The following is a 14,977-nucleotide window of genomic DNA, read 5'->3' on the forward strand; positions in this document are numbered from 1 at the left end:
CTCGCAAGCTGCCAATATGTGGCGCATCGCCAACACGCAAGCACTGCTGGCACGGTACGACAGAGCGCACTATGACGAGCTGGAGGCTCTCATGCAACATCTCCCAGACAAATATAAAAATAAGGCTCATGAACTAATACAAGAGGGAAAGATTATTACCAACACCTCGATTAAATGTGCACTTGACGCAGCAGACACAGGTTCCAGGGCTATAAATACCAGTGTTCTGCTTCGCCGCCACGCCTGGCTCAGAATCTCTGGCTTTAAGCCGGAGGTCCAAGCATCTATACTAAACCACCCTTTTGACCAACAACACTTATTTGGCCCAAAAGTAGACGAAGCCCTGGAAAAAATGAAAAAAGATACCGATACGGCGAAGTCTATTGGAGCATTACAGTCCCACACTCCTAGACGCTCTTTTCGCCGCTCCACCTTTCGAGGCACTGGCAGGGGTTACTCTGCCGATAACGCCTCCACATCCTACATGTCCCCTCCTCAGACTACCTTCACAAAGGGCTATCAAAGAGGTGGATATAGAGGAAACAATAATAAAGGCAGGGGCAAAACCAACACCGCCCGTTCTGCCACACCGCCCACACAATGACTTTCCCCCGCTCCCCCCAGACCATTCCACTCCAGTCGGGGGCAGACTACAAAACTTCTTTCAAACCTGGGAGACCATAACATCAGACAAATGGGTGACCCAAATTATTCGGTCAGGGTACGGTCTCGAATTAACATCCACCCCCCCAAATATTCCACCCAGGCACCGTACAATGTCGCAAGAACATACCACATTGCTGAAACAAGAGGTAATCTCCCTCTTGCAAAAACAAGCTATAGAGCAGGTCCCGATCAATCAACAAAATTTAGGGGTCTACTCTCTGTACTTTCTGATACCAAAAAGAGACGAGACTCTACGACCCATTCTAGACCTCCGGCCTCTAAATGCATACATACATTCAGACCATTTTCACATGGTAACTCTCCAACAAGTTCTCCCACTCCTCTGCCAGAACGATTTTCTCACTACACTGGACTTGAAAGACGCATACTTTCATATTCCAATACACCCTTCTCACAGAAAGTACCTCAGATTTGTAGTGGACGGCCAACATTATCAGTTCAAGGTTCTCCCCTTCGGGGTCACAACCGCACCAAGAGTGTTCACCAAATGCCTAGCAGTAGTGGCGGCACACCTCAGAAGACAACACATTCACATCTTCCCGTACTTGGACGACTGGCTAATAAAAGCCACGTCCTACAACCAATGTGTGCAACATACAAACACTACCATCCAACTACTTCACCAGCTAGGTTTCACGGTGAACCACCAAAAGTCCCACTTGATACCGTCTCACACAAAACAATACCTCGGTGCCACTATAGACACCTCAAGAGCCATAGCCTATCCCAACTCAGCCAGAATCGCAAGCATACAAGCCTTGCGTCAAAGATTCATTCCTCTGCACTCTCTCCCAGCAAGAGTGTTTATGAAGCTAATAAGGATGATGGCCTCTTGCATCTTCATAGTGCCCCATGCAAGACTTCACATGCGTCCACTCCAAGAGTGCCTAGCGCGCCAGTGGAACCAGGCCCAGGGTCAGCTGACGGATCTGGTGTTGGTGGACGGTCGCACCCATCGCTCTCTGCAGTGGTGGAACGCCACAAACCTTTCCAAAGGGCGACCGTTCCTGGACCCAGTTCCTCAGGTAATTCTAACAACGGACGCATCGCTCTCCGGTTGAGGAGCGCATCTATTGCACCTCACAGTGCAAGGTATATGGACACCACAACAAAAGTTACTCCACATAAACCATCTGGAGTTATTGGTGATCTTTCTAGCCCTGAAATCATTTCAGAAACCAGTCTCAGCCAAAGCAGTCCTCATTCGCACAAACAATATGACTGCAATGTACTACATTCAAAAACAGGGGGGGACACACTCTCCACAGCTCTCTCGGTTAGCACAGAGCATATGGAGATGGGCAATTCCGCAAAAAGTCTTTCTCCTGGCTCAACACGTCCCAGGGATATAAAACACCATGGCAGATCTGCTCAGCAGACAAACTCAGCAAATGCATGAATGGGAACTGCACCCACAAGTTCTTCACCCACTCTTTCAAATGTGGGGGCATCCACAAATAGACCTATTCGCCACCCACGAAAACAAAAAATGCCCAAGCTTCGCCGCCAGATACCCACACCCATTGTCCAAAGGAAATGCGATATGGATGAACTGGTCAGGCAAATTTGCATACGCCTTTCCACCTCTCCCACTAATTCCATTAGTGGTGCGAAAGCTACAACAGCATTCCCTAACTCTGATCCTAGTGGCTCCAACATGGGCCAGACAACCGTGTTACACAACACTGCTGGAACTCTCGGTAGTGCCACACCAAAAGTTACACCTCTCACCATGCCTCCTAACCCAGAACCATGGAGAGATCAGGCACCCGGACCCAGCTCAGCTCAACCTTGCGATCTGGCCCCTGAAATCCTAGAATTCGGATACCTAAACCTTCCCCCTGATTGCATGAACATAATCAGAGAAGCTAGATGCCCTACCACTAGAGCCTGCTACGCTGCCAAGTGGAAAAGAGTTGTTGTTTATTGCCATAACAACACAATCAATCCTCTAGACGTGTCTATACAACACATCATATGCTACTTACTCCATCTACAAAGGTGTAACCTAGCATATACATCCATTCGGCTACACCTCGCAGCAATTGCCGCTTACCTACAGAACAGACAGCACCTATCACTTTTCAGAGTGCCTGCCATTAAAGCCTTCATGGAAGGCCTAAAACGCATAATTCCCCCCAGAGTGCCATCCTCACCTGTGTGGAACTTAAATATAGTGCTCACAAGGCTAATGGGACCGCCTTTTGAACCCTTGCATAAATGCGAACTGCAATTCCTCACATGGAAAACGTCTTTCCTTGTAGCCATCACCTCCCTTAGAAGGGTCAGTGAAATACAAGCACTTACTATACAAGAAAGTTTTCTCCAAATGCACCCGAACAAGGTTCTCCTACGTACCAACCCAAAATTCCTACCCAAAGTCATCTCACCCTTTCATCTAAACCAATCGGTAGAATTACCGTTTTGTTTCTCGCAACCTCAAACTGTTGCAGAAAGGGCTCTACACACACTGGATGTTAAAAGAGCCTTGCTTTACTATATCCAGAGAACACAACCTTTCAGGAAGACAAAACAACTGTTTGTTTCTTTCTCTCCACCACATAAAGGCAACCCCATCTCTAAATCAGGGATAGCTAGGTGGATTGTGAAATGCATACAGATTTGCTACCACAAAGCAAAACGCACGCTATCTGTTCCCCCTAAAGCCCACTCTACAAGGAAGATAGGGGCTTCTATGGCTTTTCTAGGGAACATCCCATTAGATGATAACTGCAAAGCAGCTACATGGTCAACACCGCACACTTTCACTAAACACTATTGTGTAGATGTGCAAACCAAGCAACAGGCTAGTGTGGGCCAGGCTGTACTCAAAACACTATTTCAAACCACTGCAACAGATACCGGTGGTCGCCGCTAATGGTGGGTACTGCTATATAATCTATGCACAAGTGTGTAATCTGCAGCTCATATGCCTCGAACGGAATATGCCTCTTACCAGTATGCATCTGTTCTTGGCATGTAGAGCTGCAGATCTACCCACGCCAACCCGCCTCCCCGGCTACCTGTATCTGTTCCAGTTTATCTTATTTAGATACAACACACATGGGTTTCTTTACTGTTACTACTACGCTCCATCTTTCCCTGCTGGCGAAAAACAATCTGAGGATGGAGCCGAAGCCCATGCGCAATACCATCCAAGGGAGGAGTCACCGACCTCGTGACTTCCAAAGACTTCAAGAGGAAAAACAAACTGCAAACAACCGGGCCCAACACCAGATGGCGATCTATGCAAAAGTGTGTAGATCTGCAGCTCTACATGCCAAGAACAGATGCATACTGGTAAGTAGCATATTCCTTCCCTTAATGTCTGGTATCTCTGCCGGAGATAAAATGATCTGAGGAAGTCATTCGGAGTTCTTTGCCTTTGTAGGTGGGGAATCTATCGAATCTTCTGATGTCCAAAGGGCATCCAGGAGGCCAAAAGGTGTGTTCACATTTACCACCAAGCAGGGAATCTGTTCCACTGTCCCAATATGAAGTTTTTCTGATGAGCCAAGGACCCTGAGATAGTGTGGCACATCTGCTTCTTGTGTTTGGCATTTCTACTGCCCCTGTCAGTCTTGTATTACCCCTTGAAGGGCATGGGCGGTTGTGGAGCGAGAGAATGTTTAATGTCTGTCTGGGATGGAACCTTACAGCAAGAGGGTCTGTGTTAAGCTGAGGAAAGCCGGGTGGGGCGAGCAGAGGGGTGAAGGAGGAAGCATGGCAAGGCTGGCACCACGCTGCAGCGCGCGCTTTGTTAATCAAGCTGAGGGGGTGGGTGGAGTTGGAAGTGTGAGGGAATGAGCGCAAGTGAGCTTTCTGCCCATAAAGAAAAGATGAAGAAGCAGGATATGTATTACTATGGAGTACTAAGGGAGAACTGGAGGGAGAAAAGAAAATGCTTTGGTGATGGCAGAATACAAAGCAGCCAATCAAAAGTGATAGCAAAGAAGCAACGCCCCCTGCTTGGAATGAGCACAAGTATAGAGTGAGAAGCCATCCAATAAGGAGCAGGGAACTGAGGCGGGAAAGACGTCTATCCAATGCTTAACAAGGGCGTGACCGGAAGCCACTCTGAGCGGTCTGTGAGCATTGTGGGAAGTAAGAGGCCTACGTGCTGAGGAAAGCACTGGCTGGCGCAAGGCGCGAGCAGAAACCTCTCGAATGGAAGCCAGCGCCTTCACCGGGGGACTCCTTCTCTGTCAGAAGCTGGTGCTGATGCGCGCGGCTCAGGGCGCTGTCAGCGTTGCAAATTACTGCGAATTTATGATGCAAACCTTTTAAGATTTCCTCTCATAGTAAGTGGGAAAGAGGTCGAGGAGAAATTATTCTGCATAATAGTCAGACGCCTGGAGTAATAAAACTGTGAATGAATGTGCGCTCGCCGTGCAACTGACACTCGAGCAGCAGCGACGCGTCCCTTTAAACGAGGCGCCCCCTGCAGTCCATCACGGAGCCAGGCAGTCTGTAAAGAACGCTGCGTATTTACACACTCTGTGTGCAGCGTGTTGCCTCGTTCGTGCCGAGTGCCCGGCCATGCTTGCTTTGGCATGGACCCTTGCAGGGCGGATGCAGCCAGCCCTGAGCTCCAGCTTTGGCACGCGTGCAGCGTGTTAAAAGCATAGGATCAATACAAGTTTTACAAATGGCGGCTGCTGCTCTTAAACAAAAGTAAACCCGAGCAATCGCTGCACCGCGCTTGTCGGCCGTGGCTCCGAAGGGCATCTTGTTGTAGCTGGAGCTGCGCACGCGATCGGTCTCTGGACGCCGGAAATGTTGCAGGGACCTGAATACAATTTATTGAACCATTGCAATTTTAGGTTGGGCATAATTGTTCTTTATTCTAAAATCTTATTGCACAAGCAAATACAGAATGTAAGTGGAGTACTCTAGAAGAAGCGTTACTCGCAGTGCCCACGGACATACAGCACATCATTCTGTGAGTTACGTGTGTGCATCGGTTGTTTCTGTCCAAGTGTTTCTATTGGCTGCAAGATATTCTTTTCCCACTGCCCCCAAAAAAGAGTTCAACTCGACGTACCCCTCCTATTACCGAGATACTTACATTTTGTCAAACCCGTTTTAGTCCAAGCCCTGGTATTTCCTTCCGGTGAGATGCAAGCTGTTCCAGGGCTATAGGATGCGCTATTGCAAGGGGAACCCTGCGTAGAACCCCCATAAGTACAGTTGAAGTGGGGTACTTGTTAACAAAAGCAGTGCTCGTATGAATTAGTTCCAAGATATCATTTGCAAGAGATGGATTCGTCTGCAGCCAGAACCAACCTACACTTCAGGGGCTCGTTCTAAGCTTTGCAACGAAAGTCAGACTCCCTTAATGCTCCGCCTGGCGGACCCAAGATCTGATTGACAGACTCTCAAGGTATTGGCTCCGAGATGCTGATCGATAAAAGCCCGCGGTATTGTAAGCAATGCGTGAAGCTGAAAGCAGCGCCGTCTAGAACTCAACAGTACATTTGACAAACTGACCTACAGCTATTGCAGCGCAGGGTTTTTTAACTCTTAGATCCATAATCACTGGTATATAGCATAACAAACAAGCACTGGCCGCACGCGCGGCCGCAAAATGTGGCGGGGGAGGGGTAGAAGCGGGAGTTGTGTGCGCGCGCGCAAAGAGGAAATAAACAAGCATTGGCCGCGCGGCTCACTAAGAACATCAAATTGCCGAAAGGGGAGAAAGGACGATCTGATCTCCATGAACTGGCTGCGCTGTATCCTGCACCCCCAGTGTTAGGTGGGGGATCTGATCTCCATGAACTTATCCTCTGCCCCCAGTGTTTGGAGGGGGATCTGATCTCCATGAACTAGCTGCGCTGTATCCTGCACCCCCAGTGTTAGGTGGGGGATCTGATCTCCATGAACGTATCCTCTGCCCCCAGTGTTTGGAGGGGGATCTGATCTCCATGAACTAGCTGCGCTGTATCCTGCGCCCCTAGTGGATGAGATCTCCATGAACTGGCTGCGCTGTATCCTGCGCCCCCAGTGTTTGGTGGGGGATCTGAGCTCCATGAACTGGCTGCACTGTATCCTGCGCCCCCAGTGTTTGGTGGGGGATCTGATCTCCATGAACTTGCTGCGCTGTATCCTGTGCCCCCAGTGTTTGGCAGTGGATGGGATCTCCATGAACTGGCTGCACTGTATCCTGCGCCCCCAGTGTTTGGTGGGGGATCTGATCTCCATGAACTTGCTGCGCTGTATCCTGTGCCCCCAGTGTTTGGCAGTGGATGGGATCTCCATGAACTAGCTGCGCTGTATCCTGCGCCCCCAGTGTTTGGAGGGGGATCTTATCTCCATGAACTGGCTGCGCTGTATCCTGCGCCCCCAGTGTTTGGTAGTGGATGAGATCTCCATGAACTGGCTGCGCTGTATCTTCTGCCCCCATTGTTTGGAGGGGGATCTGATCTCCATGAACTGGCTGCGCTGTATCTTCTGCCCCCAGTGTTTGGGGGATCTGATCTCCATGAACTGGCTGCGCTGTATCCTGCACCCCCAGTGTTAGGTTGGGGATCTGATCGCCATGAACTGGCTGCGCTGTATCCTGCGGCACCAGTGTTTGGAGGGGGATCTGATCTCCATGAACTTGGCTGCGCTGAATCCTGTGCCTCCAGTGTTTGGCAGTGGATCTGATCTCCATAAACTGGCTGCGCTATATCCTGTGCCCCCACTGTTTGTCGGGGGATCTGATCTCTATGAACTGGCTGCGCTGTATCCTGTACCCCCAGTGTTTGGAGGAGGATCTGATCTCCATGAACTGTTTGCGCTGTATCCTCTGCCCCCAGTGTTTGGAGGGGGATCTGATCTCCATGGACTGGCTGCGCTGTATCCTGTGCCCCCAGTGTTTGGCAGTGGATGTGATGTGTGAGCGGTCTGCGTGCATTCTGTTCACATGGTGTAGTGGGGGGGGGACTCCTTATCTGCATGAATGGAATGTTATGTATCCTGTGCCCCCAATATTTAGCTGGGGGATCTGATCTGTGTATGTGCTCTGTGGTCTCCTGTACCCCTGATTTTGAGGATGTAAGCTGCATGAATAGCCTCTCCCACCTTGCTGTCCTGTGTCAGTTGACCATAGTAAGGAACCCTCCTTTTTTCTGTGGGCTACACAGGGTCTTTTGCCCAGTATTTGGGGCTCTGGACTGCAGGAAGGAGTGGGTACTGTGGTCATATCTTGTGATTTTCTCATTAAAGGCCACTTTACTGCAGCCCTTATTTGTATGTTTGCCCCTTTGCTTTTTCTGGCAGTAATGTGCATCCTTTTTCTTCCAGCCCTACCAGTTTGACTATGCTGTCTTCTGTCCCAACATTTCCGAAGTGTCGTCTGTGGGGAATGCAGGTCAGTTGTCTTTTCTTCTGCCTACCTGTGCTACAAGATCACTTTGGCCCTCAGCTGATGGGCGTGTCTACTGCTTCTCAGACTTAGTGGGCAATACTTGGACTACTCCTAGTGCCAGTCCAGCCTGACCAGTGATGATGAAGTGGGTCTAATCACTGGGGCACATGCCATTTCTAATGTCACATCTTAAATATTATTCACCCTACCTCGTGGGCAGTAAGGTGTGCTTAGAGACCGCTTATTTCACATTTAAAATCCGGCTTTTCTACTGGTCAAAAAGGTGATTCTGATTGAGACTTCTAGCTGCAGATTTTTCAACTTTTTAATATTTTTCTAGGCGCCAGACCGGATCTGGAAACTTTTCAGCAGTACCTTGACACGCCGTCAGGTGGTGCTGTGTGACTCTGCATTGACACCGTTGCGGAAATGAAGTGGGGAGCCTATATAGGCGCCATCCCTGCACGCTTGCGTCCTTTCCTTTCTTTCTTTGCCAAAAGATACAGATCTGGAGCTCCTTAGTGTCTCTCAGACATTTACCTCAATTTTATTCAGTGTGCAGGGGTTGTCCCTCCCCCTCTCCATCCCCACCTCCCCAAAAAAATTTTAAGCCATGTAGGGACTGTCCCAGACAAATGTCTGACAGATCCCCATAAGCTCAAGCGCCTGCACCAACTGCACATCGATGAATCCAAAGGCCATCGGGAACCATGAGGCAAAGCTTTACCTCGCATATCGTGACCATTCTCGCTGGGACCACTGCACACTGCGGATCGCATCCAAAGTTTGATCCTGTTCCCAGAGTCGACTAAGCCACTTTAGAGGTAGGTCTGTCTTTGTTACGTTCAAAATCAGGTAAATCAAAAAAGAAGCACAAAGGGGGCGTGGCCGAGCTGCAAGATGGCCGCCGTGTAACGGGGCTCTGCCGGCCGGACACCTAATCCGTCAGACAATCCGACCTCTGCCTTGATTTTTGAACATTGCAATACACGACGGGAAGTGCCCTGGCGAAGGGGATCCTAGCGGTGCTGCTGCGGTTGAAATCGGCCGCGGAGATCCGGAACTACACAGCCGGGCTGGTCGGGCGGCTGTGGGGCACCGTGCTGGGCGGAGTCTTCTCCTACGCGAGACCCTGGTCGAGGGCCGAAATCTGGCGGATACGAGGAGGCCCTCGAGGACCCTGCTGGGACGTGGTGAGCCCTGCGACTGGCGCCCGAGTGGCTGCGGTGGCCTCCTGACGTGCTGAGGCCGGCCCCTGCTGAGGGACTGGTGCCGGGTGGAGGCTGAGCTGGCGGACTTGCTGCCTGGGCCTATCCGGCGCGGCTGCGCCCTGATCTGATGCCTGTACCGATGGGCCTGCTGGAGTGAGGCGACGGGAGAAGGGAGCTGTGGCGCCCGCTGGGTAAGGCCCGATCCCTGCCTACAGAGGGTGATATCTGGCTGCCGGAGCCTGCCGACGATCTGCTCTAACCTTCGTGTGCCTGCAGGCCGGGGAGATACAGCGATGGCGGTGCTTGCTGCGCGGGAGGTCGGCCGGGTTGCCTCCCGGGCCGCTGCTGGAAAACGGTGAGGCCGCCATTGTTGCCTGGCTGACGCAGACCCGCGCCCTGAATGTGACGAGAGCTGGCCTGGTCTTACCTGCTTGGCGGTGATCATCGCGTGGAGGGGGCGCCGAGCGGGGCTGATTGTAGGTGTGACCACTCAACCTGCACGCTCCTTGGCCTGCTTGTTGCCTGATACCCCTCACCGTCCTTGTCGGTGGGTGGCGGGCCCTCGGGGGAAACATGGGGAAATCGGACGCCAAACAGAGGACGCTCCCCTTCGAGAAGCAGACCTTCCGCGGCGCCGATTCGGTGCCGGAGTCGCAGGCGGTGGTCCCTGAAACGCAGTTGGACCCAACACCGGACGATGATGTCAAAAGCATGTTCCGTGACCTTAAGGGCTGCCTCAAGGAAATTGACGGAAAACTCGACTCCATGGCCCAGCGGTTGGATGGCATGTCACACAGGGTCGACAAACATGAGGAGCGTATCACGGCGGTGGAAGCGCGAATTGCTGACTGCGAAGAGAGTCACGGCGACACCCAGGAGAAGCTACTCCGCATGGACAGGGTCCTGGAGGTGATACGTGGGCGCAACGAAGATTTGGAAGCTCGCTCCCGCCGGAATAATGTAAGAATTATTGGGGTTGCGGAATCCACAAACATTGGTAATATGGAACAATTTGTGGAAGGAATGTTCCGTGAACTGTTTGGGGAGGGCCTGTCGGCCATGTTCTTGGTTGAACGCGCACATCGCACGTTGGGGCCGAGACCTGTGCCGGGAGCTCCGCCGCGGCCAATCCTGGCCCGGGTTCTCAACTACCGGGACAGAGATACTATCCTGAGGTTGGCACGTGAAAAGGGGGAGCTAACTTTTCAAAATATGGTCATCTCATTGTTTCCGGATTTTACGCAGGCTGTGCAGGCCGCTCGGCGCGAATTCATACCGGCGAAAAAAATCTTCCAGAAGGTGGGGACTAAGTATGCGATGCTGTACCCGGCCAAGCTGCGGATCCTCCATAAAGGGAAGCCAATGGTATTTACTGCGGCGGCGGACGCGATCAAATTTGCGAGACAGGCGGAACGTTCGCAGCGTGAGCAGCGAGATGACCAAGAGAATCCGCCGATGGGACAGCTCAGTGACATTGAATAGCACGACACGACAACACGCGGGCCCATGCTGGGTCGCTAGACAACGTTACTGTAGGGCGCGCGCCCTGTGCCCAACAATGAGTGCCCCTGGGACCTGCAGAGGGGGATGGGTCCGTCCCTGAGCTGAGGGACTGGTTTGATCTTGCATGATTAACGTTACTGGTACCCTGCGGAGAACTGTGGTGGGAGACATGCAGGGACTTCCAGGCTGTAATTTGAGCTACTGCGTTAAGTGTTAGGTGGAAATGTCCGGCCACCCGGTCGTTTATAGACTGGGGAGTGAGCCGGTAACCCCACGCCCCTGTGGGATGATTCCCGAGATACTATTGCAAAACAGTTCCAGTTGGGGGGGTGGCGGGAGGAGATGGTATCTCAACCTGATTGGGGGGTTGGAGTGGGTGGGGGAGGGTTGGGGTTATTGTTGGCTGGTTCTACTTCACTACACTTTCTGGCTACACCACTACATGGCGATGCGGTCCGGGCACGAGCAGACGTACTATGGTTGCTGATTCATAGGAATGGGGGTCGGGGTGCCCACGGGTGGGCCCTTCTACTGGGACCATCGGTGACCACACACCTACATGGGACAGGCAAACACAAGCCGCCCTGACCGCGTTCCGCTGCCTTACATGGAATATCCGTGGTCTTAACGATCACCGAAAAATACGCTTGACCCAGGCACATCTGACACGACATCAAATCGATATATGTTTCCTACAGGAAGCCCACTTGACTCGCACTGCCGGGGACAAGCTTAGAAATGCGCGGTGGGGCGAGATACACACTTCGGGTTGCTCCAACTACGCCCGTGGGGTGGCTATTCTTATCCGTAAAGGCCTTCCCTGGCAGACGTTTAAGGTGCACGCTGATTCTGAAGGGCGTTACATCTTACTACTTGGGCAGCTCTTTAATATGCCGATCACATTAGTTAATGTATATGGCCCCAACTCGGATGACCCTGGCTTTTTCCGGAATGTCTGGCACCTGGCGCAATCCCTGGGTGGGGGGGCTTGCTTGTGGGGTGGAGATTTCAATGCCGTACTTTCACTGGAGCTAGATAGGGAAGGGGCGGCTCGCACGCATCATCCGCTAGCTGCTGGCCTCATCCGTGGCCTAATGGCAGATTACACTCTACTAGACTCGTGGCGCGTATTGCATCCCGCGGTTAGGGAAGGCACCTGCTTCACCCCGCACAGGGGAGCCTGGTCCCGCTTGGACTACTGGCTCTTGACCCCGCAGGTACATGCATGGGTCTCTGCAGTCACTCACAGGGCGCGTACCCTCTCCGATCACTCTCCTGTCGAACTCACTCTGAATGTCCCCAAGCCATACATCACGCCATTCACGTGGCGGCTACCACCACATGCCTTGTCGGATCAGGTGTTTCGGGAAGATATCCATCAGCAAATACTTGATTACTTTGAGCAGAATGAGGGATCCGTGGCTTCATTGGGCACTCTGTGGGACGCATTTAAAGTGGTGATTAGGGGCCACTGCATTGCGGGGCAGGCCAAGGTCCTAAAGACTATCAGGGGTTCGCTAGGTAAATTGGAGGATCGCCTGCATTCTTTAGAGGTACAGTACTGTTCGGACCCCTCGGCTACCACCTTGGCCGAAACTCGCAAAACGCTAACTGAATATCAGACGGAGGCTGACAGGGAACTTAAGTTCCTGACTAAGCATGCTGTGGCCCGTAGATATGGGGAGGGGGACCGCCCGGGTAGAACACTCGCCCTGCTCCTGCGCGCACAACGACCCTCTCCCTTCGTATCCTCAGTGATGACACAGGGAGGTGATAACGTATATACCCCCCCCGGAAATCCTGGATATGTTTCGGACCTTTTACAGAGACCTCTACAGGGCGCGGGAGGTTCACGCTCCGGCGGAGCTTGCTGAATATTTTGATACTGTACAGCTTATATGGTTCAATGCGCACCAAAAAGGCTACTTCGATCGGCCCTTTGAGGCGGAGGATGTACGGGAGGCCATAGGCTCCTTGGCGGCCGGAAAGGCGCCGGGTCCGGACGGACTGCCGGCGCAGTTCTACAAGGAGTACGCAGATCTCCTGGTCCCCCGGCTGTTGGCAATATATGCGGAGGCGGTCGAGTCGGGTATGCTCCCAGGGTCACTTAGAGAGGCTGTCATCACCCTCCTGAAACCGGACAAGGATGTCCAACAATGCGACTCCTACCGGCCACTGTCATTAATTAACACTGACGCAAAGATTTTTGCAAAAATGCTGGCCACTCGGCTACAGCCGGTGTTGCCCCTCATGATCCGTCCGGATCAGTCGGGATTTGTGCCGGGCAGATCGACCTCTCACAACCTCCGTACCCTCTTTGGAGTACTACACTATTTGGCCCCACATGTTAAGGCTGCGGCGGTGCTGCTGGACGCCACCAAAGCGTTCGACTCCCTGGAGTGGGGGTTCTTGTTTCCGCTGCTGCAGCGCATGGGTGTGAGTGAAGCCTTTATTGGCTACATTAGACTGCTTTATACCGGCATCACTGCTAGGGTGAGAGTTAACGGGCTCGTCTCTGTGCCCTTTGCAATTCGGAGGGGTACTAGGCAGGGATGTCCCCTGTCGCCCCTGCTCTTTGCTATCGCCACAGAGCCTTTGGCTGCTCGCATCAGGCAGCATCATGCGGCTAGGGGCATTGGTTTCTCGTCGAGGGCATTGACGATATCACTGTATGCTGATGATATTACGTTATATGTCACTGATCCTCAGACGAACCTCTCCCCTCTGACAGGAGAACTGATGCAATATGGTAGATTATCGGGAGTGAATATAAATTGGGAAAAGTCGGTAATTCTGCCCCTGACGTCCGGGACTCCCCGCTTTACCCCGGATTGCCCGCTGAAATGGGCCACTGGCCCGGTGCGATATTTAGGGATTTGGATAAGCACGGATCAACAGCAAATATGGACGGAGAATTATGGGCGGGTAATGAGCTGGGTGGAGGAGAGGGTCGACCGCTGGAAGCACTTGCCTCTTTCGCTGGCTGGCAGAATTGCTGTGGCCAAAATGGTGATCCTGCCCAAACTCCTATACCTGTTTGGGAATATCCCACTACCCCTGACTGCACATTTTTTGCGGCGGGTACGCTCGCAGATGGTGGAGCTGGCCTGGGGGGGTAAACAACCGAGGGTGGCATGGGAGACCCTTACTCTCCCACAGCGACAGGGAGGCCTGGCCGCGCCGGACTTCTCCTTATATGCCTACTGTGCGCAGGCACAATTCCTGCATTACTGGGCGCATCCCACACCGTTTCAACCACATGTGGCGATAGAGACTGATAGAGTAGCCCCGCTGCCGCTAAATGTGGCACTTTACGTGCCACACACCCGGAGATGCACGGACATTGACCCGGTGCACGCCCTCAGGTGGGCATGGGATGGGCTGCGGCGGAGGGCGTGACTGGACCTTCTTTATGCCCACTCTGTGCCCCTGCGCGGAAATCCAATGTGGCCGCCGCTGCGCAGTATGCAGACCGGGGAGCGAGCTGAGGAGCTGGGCCTCCGCACTGGGTGCGATTTGTTTCCGGGGGACACCTTCCTCACGCCGGAGCAGATGTGTAATGCAGAGGCTCCGACGATACTGGACACGCTTCTTTACTATCAGCTCCGTCACTCGTGCCGGAGGTTGTCTCCCGCGTTTCCGGCGCCGCCGCCGGCTCTGCTTGCCTTGGAAAATGTACTATCTGTGGAATTCGGGCGCAAACTTATATCCCGCTTATATGTGCAAATGCAGACTAGCCACCCCGTGGTTCTTCCGGCGGCGCGGGACATGTGGGCGACGGAACTGGGTACGGATATCTCGGATCTACATTGGGACTTGTGCTGTAAGAATCTTGAGATTTTGTCCCCCAACTACAGGCTACGCCTGATCCACTTCAAATATATACACATGACGTACCGCACCCCTAGCCGGTTGCACCGAATGGGTTTAAGAGACACGGATGATTGTTGGCGCTGCTACACTCATGGCGCCACCTTTCTGCATATGGCATGGAACTGTCCCACATTGGCGTCATTCTGGGCAAGGGTGGTAGAGATTATATGCGAAATCACTAGCCTACAGATCCCATGCACACCACAGGCTGCGCTGCTTGGCATTTTGCACATGGTTAAGCCTAAACACCGTAAGCTACCAGCGCTGCTATTGTTGCTAGCTAAAAGACAAGTTGCGATGCACTGGGGAGTTGTTACGTCACCTAGTATTCGAGCGTGGGTCACAAGCGCAG

General features: G+C 52.6%; 1 protein-coding gene across 2 annotated transcripts in view; it reads left to right on the plus strand.

The window, feature by feature from the left end:
• FPGS (folylpolyglutamate synthase) overlaps positions 1 to 14,977 on the plus strand; it is a 353,517-nt gene that overhangs the window by 265,052 nt on the left and 73,488 nt on the right. For both annotated transcript variants that reach the window (XM_085614139.1, XM_085614140.1), the window contains one exon: positions 7,975 to 8,041. In XM_085614139.1, coding sequence (XP_085470265.1) covers positions 7,975 to 8,041 — 67 coding nt within the window. The remainder of the gene's footprint in view (positions 1 to 7,974; positions 8,042 to 14,977) is intronic.

The sequence above is a fragment of the Triturus cristatus genome, chromosome 1_2, assembly GCF_964204655.1.
Source record: "Triturus cristatus chromosome 1_2, aTriCri1.1, whole genome shotgun sequence".
NCBI lineage: Eukaryota > Metazoa > Chordata > Amphibia > Caudata > Salamandridae > Triturus > Triturus cristatus.